Genomic DNA, 11,027 nt, shown 5'->3' on the forward strand with positions numbered 1-11,027 from the left:
CTCATCTCTGAAGTGACTATTTCCTTTTCAGCTCACATATGTTCAATTAGGCTCAAGTAGCAAGGATCAAAATTTTCAAAATGGAAAAACCAAAACCAAGAAATCTACAGGTTTATCTTTCTGAACCAGTGAATTACCTATAACAAATATTTTCTTTGGAAAATGTGTTAAGAATCAGAAAGCTTGTGCCCTCCACAACAGATTAAAACTTGCAAAGTCTGACATTATCTCTGAGAATCAGCAATTCACTATCCATAATTAAAGACTAATATTAAAATATATTTAAAGAAAGCTCTTCCGGAATCCTTTACTACTTGAGCATATTTCATTCTCTGTCAACATCATTTATGTGGTTCCTGACCTCATGCTGCATGCCACAGTTAAAATGTAGTGTCTAAGGAGTTAAAGGGTATGTACTTTTTTAAGTATAAAGATCATTAGTTAGAAAACATGAACAGAAATAATCCTGTATGTCCTGCCATCAAGTAGATTTAGTAGAGATCTTGCAAATACCTCATTTAAGAAAAGTAGGTTAGCATGAAATATATTAATTCCAATCTAAATATACAAAATAGAATCCAAAAATATTTGCAGCAGCTCCAAGAGTGTTAGGTGACTAAATACATGTCACATGTCAGTAAGGTCCCCTGAGATACCTACTTCAACAGGTTCCCTCTGGTCCCATTTCTACGATACTTTTTATTCATGTAAATATTATTTACACTTTTGGGCTGTTTAAAGACCCAGAACATTCAGCAAATAAGTGATTTTGATCAATACTAAGGAGCAACTGTTACTGTTTCCAGGCAAAGTGCTCTAACTTTGGAATATGAACTGGAATAAAAAAAAAAAAAAAAAATCTCTGAATTAATCTAAAAAACAAAATTACAGACCTAAACACTTGGAGTAAAATGAAAAGTATTAGAAAAACATTAACTTTTAGAAAGGCTGACTCATTGTTACCATTAATTATTTGCCTCTTGAGAGCAAGAACGTGTATATATTAAGATACCTCTACTGCTGCTGCTGCTTAAGTCGCTTCAGTCATGTCTGACTCTGTGCAACCCCATAGAGGGCAGCCCATCAGGGGTGCCATTGCCTTCTCCGAAGGTACCTCTGCTGCTGCTGCTGCTGCTAAGTCGCTTCAGTCGTGTCCGACTCTGTGACCCCATAGACGGCAGCCTACCAGGCTCCCCCGTCCCTGGGATTCTCCAGGCAAGAACACTGGAGTGGGTTGCCATTTCCTTCTCCAATGCGTGAAAGTGAAAAAATAAAGTGAAGTCGCTCAGTCGTGTCCAACTCCTAGCGACCCCATGGACTGCAGCCCACCAGGCCCCTCCGTCCATGGGATTTTCCAGGCAAGAGTACTGGAGTAGGGTGCCATTGCCTTCTCTGGAAGATACCTCTAGTACAATTTAAATTGAACTATCCTTCACACTGGACTTATTTAGTGACAGGACTGGATTATATTTTACCACCTTCTTACTTATTATAGTAGATTGTATAGTTTCTCTCTCACTGGCTGTTGCAGAAAGCTAAATGTGAACTACCAGATGAAGCAATAAAATTCCTCTCTTCTGATAAAACTCCTATTCAGGAGAAAGTGACTAAGGGTCAAGGGTCAACAGTGGTTCAACATTTACTTCACCATATGAAACACAAGAAACATGTACAATCTTAAAGATGAATATAGAGTCCAAATAAAATCATTTTTAAAATCTTGTTTATTGTCATCGTTTACCATGAGGAGATGCAGTTTATTTACACCAGCAGCCATAGGGGCAAGGGGAATACACAGTTAGTTAGCAATCTGTATAGGATGGACTACTTATGCAAAAATAAGACTCTCCAAAACAAAGGACAATGAGTTTCACTATACTTCCCCAATGATCCCAGCATGCGACAATGCCAGGCAATGGCCCCTGGGCATGCGGTGGTGGGAACTAATGTATGGAAGAAAAAGTCACAAACCACAGAAATTTGTAAAGAACCCCTCCCCCCCCATACATACACACTCAGATACATAATAGAATTACAGGGTGAGCAATACACTTATGAGGAGATTAGGACAGGAATTCTGCTGTTAAGAGGAAAGATAGGTAAGCAAAGGGAGAGTTCCTAACAACTGTCAACTACATGGTAGGGAGAATTCTCTCCCTCAAAATGAAAATAGTCTATCCTCTCAGGGCACCTGTTAGACCTAGCCCACCTCATACTCAATCAGGGGGCCACTGCCCTAATAATGGGGGGTAAAAGAAAAAAAAAAAACCCACAAACCAAGAGGGAGGTAATGTGAACCAACCACTACTCAAAACTATTTCCAATTCTTCCTTCTAACCAGGAGAAAAGGCCAGAAAGGAAACAGTAATGTCACAATCTGAGCTCCCTCTCTGAAGTAAGAGTGGACCATGACCTTAAGTTTAGCCTGTTTCCCAGACATTATTACAGGTAGGCCAGAGTCTCACTTAGACCCTCCTTTCCTTCTGCATCTCCTTAGAAGGAGATGTTTATTAAAAAGTCAAGGGCATGTAACCTCAAATTATTTTAGTTGTTGCCAAGGTCTGACTTTTTAAACAGTTATTACAATTCTGGAAGACCAATCTGTAGCTAGGCCCTGACCCTGAGCAGGACAACTCTAGAGGGAGAATGCAACAATAAACAGCCTCAAGGCTTCATTACTATGCTTCCCTTACCCCTGTAGAGTGTGCAACCCAATCAGTCCAAGGAACAGTCCAAACAGTTCCTTCTGGGAGAAGGAAGGATACATGCACAGCAAGGGTTAGAGAAAATGGATCAGGACCTACTCCATTCCTGTGTGTCAGTCCTTTACTGCTGTTCTGCTCAGGTCCTAGAGGCAGTATCCAAGTGGAGGTGGGAAGACAAAACTTCTCAGAAAGTAAGACACAGCAGGAAGCCATACCAGCAAGGCAGTCCTACAGGAGAAATGCTTAGGTATGACACTGCTTATCATATACAAAAAAAATTACTTTCTCCTCCCATCCCAACCCCAATAGAGGGAGCCATAAGAAAGATTCTGCTCTCTCTCACAAACACAAGAAAACAAAACAAACTTAAAAGAAGTCAAGGAAAGGGAAACTGGGCAGGCTTCAGAAGCAGGAGAATCAAGAGATAAACTAAAACTGGTCAGCGTGAATGAAGAGTGGCTGGCAGCACCCGGGGTGATGAGCTGCACCAGATAGGCAGTGGAGCAGGGACTGGAGGATGTGGGGCCAAGCCAGAAAAATGAGGCTGGGCCCCTTACTGGAGCACAGAATGAGGTAAGAAAACATTTCAAATAAAGCAGCACCGTTCCCGCTCATCTTGGGGGCTCCCACCCCTCTACACAGCATAAACTTCAATCAGGGAGTCAAGTGGAGAGTAGTTTTGATACACAGCTCACAGTTCCCATCCTCCCCTACCCCATTTGCTAAAACCAGGGGGTTTCTGGGGGTCCTTTCCTTGAAAGATCCCGTCCTTCAAGCAACAAAAGGACAGCTTTTGTCAGGAAAGTCCAAAGGGGACTGAGGGGAAAGCACTGCCCCGTGTGAGAGGCAGGTGGTGACCATCTAGATGTTCACCACAACAAAACCCTGTGACTGCCCAACCCAAGGAACAGGGGTGTTCAATAGGATACTGCACAGTCAGATGAGAGATGACCCAGTATTGCTCCTTGGCTCCCAGCACATTACTGACTACAGTTGGAAAAGGTCCCCTCTGGGCTCAACTTTGAAAGCTCAGCCTCCTGGCTAGCCATGATGCTCTTCCATAGTGACCTGGCATAATAACCAAGTTAGACCCACAGACTGGCAAGGTAACTAGTGACTCAAGAGTAGGAAAATGCCCCACTGAACTGCTGTCCACAGCATAATACATCCAGTTAAGAATCCTGCAGTTTGAAAGATCGTGCGTAGTTGCAGCAGGCCCTGCTACCTCCCCAAGGAATCATTACTCAATCCTCAGCCTGCTTGGATAACCAAGTTGTCCAACTGCTAAGCCTATGCCACCACATGCAGTGCAAGAAAGCAGGCCCTGTTCAGCAAGATGCTAGCCCAAGTCCCCAAGTCCGTTGACGTCATTTTTAAATGCTGGACCTTTGGGAAACTGGTGACTTTGAGCTTTTCTTCTCCTTGCAGTCAGGACCACAGAGCTTCTCCTACAGATTCGGTCAGGAATTCTTTTTAATAGTTTTCCTAGACTGGAATGCCTAGTATCCAGCTCTCATCACTGACTTGGATCTGTCTTGAAGAAACCCAAGGCTGAGAGATCAGAGGTGTTGTCCCACTGCGGCCCAACGATAAAGGCCTGTCCATCAGTTATGTCCAAACTGTCAGTTACCCAGAAAGCCCTTGACACCAGGCAGACAGAAAGGCTGAGGAACCAAAGAACTTTATATGATGGGTGCACAGCTGCTCACCTGCGCACTGGGGACAGACAGTACAGGGTTCTTGTGCACTAGAAATCAACCGCGGCACGGGGAGCTGGATCCATAGTACAGCTCCTCCTGATCAGGATTTCAAAGCTGACCCAACATAATACACTTAAACAAGGATCTGAATTCCTAAATTCTCCACTTCGGGTTTTTAAAGGGTAGGATCTTCAATGGGAATTGGGACTTTTGTCTGATTTTTTTTTTTTTTTTGCTTTTTTCTACTTAGCTACCTAACTTCTCAAAACCACAGGACTGGTCTATGTTATTGTCCTGGTCACCCTCGGACTCTCACGTGGCGGCTACTGGAACTCTGGAGGTGAGCGTTGCAGCTGCTGATCAGGCCCATTCCCAGATTCTCCAGGAAGGGAGCAAAGCGGGAGGCGACACGCTCCTTTATCTTCAACTGGCTGAATGCCAAAATCCTTCACGTTACCAGTCTCTGCAAATTCCAGGTAGAAGTAGCCACACTTGACTGCCCGGTGCACCTCAAAGCAGAAGCCCAAACAAGAATCCTCTATCAGGTCTACGTATATCTCCTGAGCGATGGCCTCCAGCTTGTTAGTATCCAGGTTAGCCAAGGAAATTTCCTCCATTTTAATCTGTAAACGGCCGTGGAGAGAGCGCTCGGATTACTCACAGCTGCACCGGCGGCAACACGTCGGGCTCGGAGGGCCGCGCCTAGGCCTCTAGGCCTGTCAGGGCCGCGTCTTCAGCGGCGAGTGCGGAAGCCTCCGCCGCGGCAACGTCAGGAGAGCAGCAGTCAGCGGCGACTGCTCTGGAATCCCAGGTCCTTCCGTTTTTTCCGGCGCTTCCCCGGGGCTGGGACGTGCAGCTCGGGCTCGCCGGGACTCACCGCCGCCACACGGTGTGGGTGCCGCTCTCCGCCGCCGCGGTCTCTTCCGCTGGCTGGTCCCGGCTTAGCCCCGCCTCCCCACTTCCGCTCCTCAGCTCGCCTGCGCACGGGCGGCGCGCAGACGCGCGGGGCTTGTCCCTGCGCGCAGCTGCCTGGCGAGCGTTGGCGTTCAGGAAGATGGGTGGGAAGAAACTAAGATATGTTAGACTTTCATTATCTGTAGTGGTAAAACGGTGCTAAGATGCTATTTTATGTTGTTTTGTTTACAAATTTAAGCATTCGCTATGGAATTCAGCACCTGTGCTTGATCAATTCCCTCTTAAAAAAGACAGACGACAACTATGTGCATGTTCGTGGTATGAGCTGAAGTACAGTTCTAGCATTTGTTCTCCGGATGTTTGAAAATTTGACGTTCAATTGACTTATAATCATTTATACCACTGCCCCGCAGTTGTCATTTAAATCCACTAGATGGTGCAAGGAAACAAATGACAGTATAATTTTTATCTTTGTCTTTTTTTTTTTTTTTGAATGAAAAACTAGGCACTAAAGACATAATTCGTATGTATTGATCACATGAACCTAAGGCATTTATCTCATTTATAAGACCATTAAGCCAGTGATTGTAAGTAGATCATCATATATATCTCTAAAATAATTCAAAGATAAAATTATGAATATTCTCTATTGAAGAGAGACCAAACCTGATCTACCTTAAATACTGGGATGGAGGTAAAGGAAGCCTTTCCTAAAATTCTGCAGCATGAAATAATGGGGTCTTGAACCAGTATGAAAAGTTAAAGTATTCGTCGCTCAGTCCTGTCAGACTCTTGCCAACGTCATGGACTGTACCCTGCCAGTCTCCTCTGTCCATGGGATTCTCCAGTTAAGAATACTGAAGTGGGTTGCCATGCCTTTTTCCAAGGGATCTTTCCAACCCAAGGATCAAACCCTGAACTCCTGCATTGCAGGCAGATTCTTTACCATATGAGCCACCAGAGAAGCCCTGCCTATCTGGGCTTAAATCTTAGATCCAACATTTAACAGTTCTGTTTCCTCATTGGAATAAAGCTAGTTCCTATTTGATGGTTAAAATTAAATGATAGTTAAAACAAACAAACAAACAAACATTGTGACAGCTTCTTACATGTAAGCAAGTATTCAATAAGTGTCAGCTGTTTTAATCATATTAGTTATGAATTTGAATATAAGAAAATTTTCCTGTATCTTGTTAGTCTTTTGTATGCCCCCCCAACTCATCACTGTGAAATAGAGTGGCATCTTGTACCTTTATACTTTATCACAATACAGTTTTAGCCAAAGAAACAAAAACTTTAAAATTATCTATTTGTATCTGTCTGATGCTATAATTCCCTTTCCAGAATAAAAGAAAATATAGATGTGTATCTTTCCAGACAGGTACAAATAAGGATTTTCTAATGTATATAATCATCAGAATACTACTAAATAGTTTTAAAATTCATTCATAGAATCACACTTTATATTTTTATGAGCAGAGGGTTAAGTACTAGTTTAACTTATTAGTTGATGAGTGTTTGCTGCTGCTGCTAAGTCGCTTCAGTCGTGTCCGACTCTGTGCGACCCCATAGACGGCAGCCCACCAGGCTCGCCCGTTCCTGGGATTCTCCAGGCAAGAACACTGGAGTGGGTTGCCATTTCCTTCTCCAGTGCATTAAAGTGAAAACATAAAGTGAAGTCGCTCGGTCGTGTCCGACTCTTCACAACCCCATGGACTGCAGCCCACCAGGCCCCTCCATCCATGGGATTTTCCAGGCAAGAGTACTGGAGTGGGGTGCCATTGCCTTCTCCGGATAAGTGTTTAGCCAGTACTTGTCCACATCCAAATTTTCTGATTGTGTATTCTATCACCTTAAAAAACACAAATTGACAGATATAGAGAATTTTAAAAGCCTAAGCTATTTAAGACCCATGCATGACAAAATTTTTTTTCTTTATCTAGGATGTAAGTTTTTCCATTGTAGCCTTTGTGCAATTTATACATTTGTCATACATAAATTGGTACCATGTTTTGATATAACTTGGAATCTGCATATTATGTGCTAAGCCATAAAATATAAGATTAAGTGCATACATTCTTGAGTCAGATGGCCTCCCTTCTACCAGTTACTATTTTTGTAAACTTGCCTTATCTACTTAACTTCTGTAAATCAGTTTTCGCATTGTAAAATGTCAATAACATTTTCATCATACAAGGTTGTGGTGAGATTTAAACTTGACAATGAATTTAAAAGTCTTCACAAAGTGTCAAACAAATAGTATATAATATTGTTTACCTACCAATTACATGCCTCGTTAGGTAAGAAAATAGATATAAATACAATCATTTCCACTCACTCATGCTTTCTTCAAATTTCATTTAAATCAATGATTCTCAGAAAATCTTCATGTGTATACAACCACTCAAAGAACCTTTTAAAATATAGATTATGATTCGTTAGTTCTGAAGTAGTACCTGGGTTTCTGCATTTCTAACGTACTTTGATGCTGCTGGTTCCTGAACAACACATGGGTAACAAGGAATGAAAAGAGCTTAATTGTGGACAACTATTCTTCATATTGTTTTACTCCCATATAATTTATCTCACTGAATTATTGTGAGAACCTTTGCATACTTAATTTTGACAGAAGTGACTGTTTTCCTGCCTCTTAAATCCTCCTTATATTGTAAAAGAACTCAAATTGTCAGTTTATTTAATGAAAAAATAAAGTTTATTCAGAACATATGTGAGACCATCATAGTAATTAGAATACAAATAATCAGGACTAGGACGAGATTTATATTTCTTGTCAGTATTTTATTATATTTACTCTTAGAAAATGAACATTCTTATCACGCTGAAAATTTGCACTTATGCTCATTAGCACCTTGTCACCTCCTTTTACTTGTATCATTTAAAATTGCCTTGCCTGCCTGCTTGCTAAGTCACTTCAGTCATATTCAACTCTTTGCGAAGCTATGGACTGTAGTCAATGAGATTCTCCAGGCAAGAATATTGGACTGGGTTGCCATGCCTTTCTCCAGGAGCTCTTCCCAAGCTAGGGGTTGAACTCCTATCTCTTACATGTCCTTCATTGACAGGTGGGTTCTTCACCACTAGAGCCACCTGGGAAGGCCCTAAAATTCCCTTGCTGCTGCTGCTACTGCTAAGTCACTTCAGTCATGTTCGACTCTGTGCGACCCCATAGACAGCAGCCCACCAGCCTCCCCTGTCCCTGGGATTCTCCAAGCCTTATGTCTTGTTAAAAATGTACTCAAATTCTTAATATTAAATCAGTGACATATTACAAAAAAGAAATTAGAAAGAACTTAGTTCCATTCCAATTAATACGGTTGAAGGTATTTAAGCCTTTGGTATACAAATATTTTTAAAAGCAGAAACTCTCCATTATCTAAATCATTTTTCTCAATACAAAGCAAGTAACAGGGATTTGATTCTTCATAAATGAGTGATCTTCAAAGGATATATACATCATATATGATTAAAATATTTAGTGTACAAATTAAGAGAAGTAAAAATATATTGAAATTTAATTGTCTTTGATTATTCTTTTGCCATTCAATAATAATAATGTCCTTTACTGCAGATGGGTTCTTTATATATTATCCTATGTTGCTGGTAATTCTCTGCATTGCTACATATTTTAGCTTGGGAACTCATTGTTTGAATCTAGTTGGTTTCCAGCAGTTCATGGGAGATAATGATATGACATCAGACTTAGTTGATGAGGGAAAAGAATTAATCAGATGAGAGAAGAGAAAAAGGCAATGACAAGAAGAAGGTGAAAATAGAAGAATAGAATGGAAAGAGTGTTATGGACACAGTAGAGAAGATTCCACTAGAAACAGAAACATTCATATTGACCTGAAAGAATCAAACTTCTCAGAAATGAGTACCAACCGATCGACATCTAAATATACCAGGGCTAATAACAGGACATAAAGGGACCGAATAGAACTTCTTCAGGATGCGGAACCTTTGGATTTTAATGCAGAAGTGTTCACTGATGACCCTCCTGAATCTGAATCAGGAAAGTATCAGCCTGGTGGACGATACCTCTCAATGTCTCGCAACAGAATATTTGATGATGTTTAAAGTCTGTAGGAATTTATGGAATAGCTAACCAAGATCAACAAACAAGTTCAGTCTTTATGAACATCCGTCTCTAGAATTAACTACTGAACTCCCAGTGAAAAGTGTCAGGATAAGAAAGATACTAAAAATTAATCAGATCTTAGTGATAATGGCTTATTATTCATTGAATATTGTCTTTATTTCTAATAGGATTTGTTGCATACCATTCCTGAAATGTCTGCCTTAGAAATACAGTTACAATGGAAGGATTTAATTCATGATAAAGATAGTATATGTTGAAAACATATAGTTCAGTTTGTTTCAGATTAATGTTTTCAGGAAAAACTGTTTTAAAGGTTCAAGGAAGCCATAGTTATAACTGAATAATATTATAGTTTTATTATTGTGATTTACATATTCTTTCTAAAAAATATGTTGATCCTTTATTTCCCAAAAAGATGGAGACCTCAATAACAACCGTATTTACAAAACCTATCTTAAAACAAGGCTTACTTACCAGACATAACTGAATGTAGAAAGCCCTTTTTCAACACTGTATGCAAATTAGTTAGGTTTTTGCATGTATATTTAAGACTATACTTCAACTGATAGTGTTTGTATCTTCAGCATGTGTACTTTAATCAGGTGGCGAATTATTCTTTCAGTCTTTGGTAGTAACTGGAAGTTGTCTTATGCTCTTGGTATTGCTTTGTAAAAGATTTTCATTTCATAGAGGTGTGTTCACTTTTACCATTTAGCATAGTGATTTAAGTGTTGATCATTCCCTTCAAGGAGAGTCATAATTTTTAATGGTAAATAGTGGGGTTTTTGTGGCTCAGAAGGTAAAGCGTCTGCCTACAATGTGAGAGACTCGGGTTCGATCCCTGGGTCGAGAACATCCCCCTGGATAAGGAAATGGCAACCCATTCCAGTACTCTTGCCTGGAGAATCCCATGGATGGAGGAGCCTGATGGGCTACAGTCTGTGGGGTTGCAAAGAGTCGGACACGACTGAACGACTTCACTTTAATCATAATATATACCCTGGGAGAATCAGCTCTTGCAAAGAGGAGCATGTTTTAAATTATTTAAAGGTTTCTCGTAGAGACTGAAATTCCATGCTTTTTTGTGTGTGTTCACACAAAACGAAATAGTGACACAGTAGAGTGCACTCAGGGTTACACCTGGGAGCCAAAAGACCTGAGTTGCTGTCCTTTTTCTGCCTCTAACTTCTCAGATGACGTTTGGTCAGGAGGTGAATTCACATTTGTGAAAAATAGACAGCTGGATTTACGTTTTCTGACTGGTCCTTTTAAAACTAAATTTCTGTGAATCAAGTATTCTGAGGGAATTGGTTTCAAAATTAAGAGTCAAGTCAATTCTTCTTTATTGGTTACAAAGTTCAAGTGTTGGATCCTGGGTGTTTTCTTACCACAGACTAATCTGTTCACTGACCTCGGGCATCTTGAAGCACCCCACCATCTTTGGGTTAGGAGCATTGTTTGTCTTGAGAGCACCCAGTGGGTGCTGTCATTATCTTGCCTAACATCTGGAGGTGGAGCCTGCACATGGGCATTTTTAGTTGAAAATATTGTGACTCCTGTCAAATCCATTTTCACCTATAAAATAAC

General features: G+C 40.8%; 1 protein-coding gene across 1 annotated transcript; it reads right to left on the reverse strand.

The window, feature by feature from the left end:
* Positions 1-1,706: 1,706 nt before the first annotated feature.
* On the reverse strand, positions 1,707-5,360 carry ATXN7L3B (ataxin 7 like 3B). The gene has a single exon (XM_006071218.3). The coding sequence runs from the start codon at positions 5,020-5,022 to the stop codon at positions 4,729-4,731; it is 294 nt and encodes a 97-aa protein (XP_006071280.1). The 5' UTR covers positions 5,023-5,360; the 3' UTR covers positions 1,707-4,728.
* Positions 5,361-11,027: the final 5,667 nt, after the last annotated feature.

This window comes from Bubalus bubalis, chromosome 4, assembly GCF_019923935.1.
Source record: "Bubalus bubalis isolate 160015118507 breed Murrah chromosome 4, NDDB_SH_1, whole genome shotgun sequence".
NCBI lineage: Eukaryota > Metazoa > Chordata > Mammalia > Artiodactyla > Bovidae > Bubalus > Bubalus bubalis.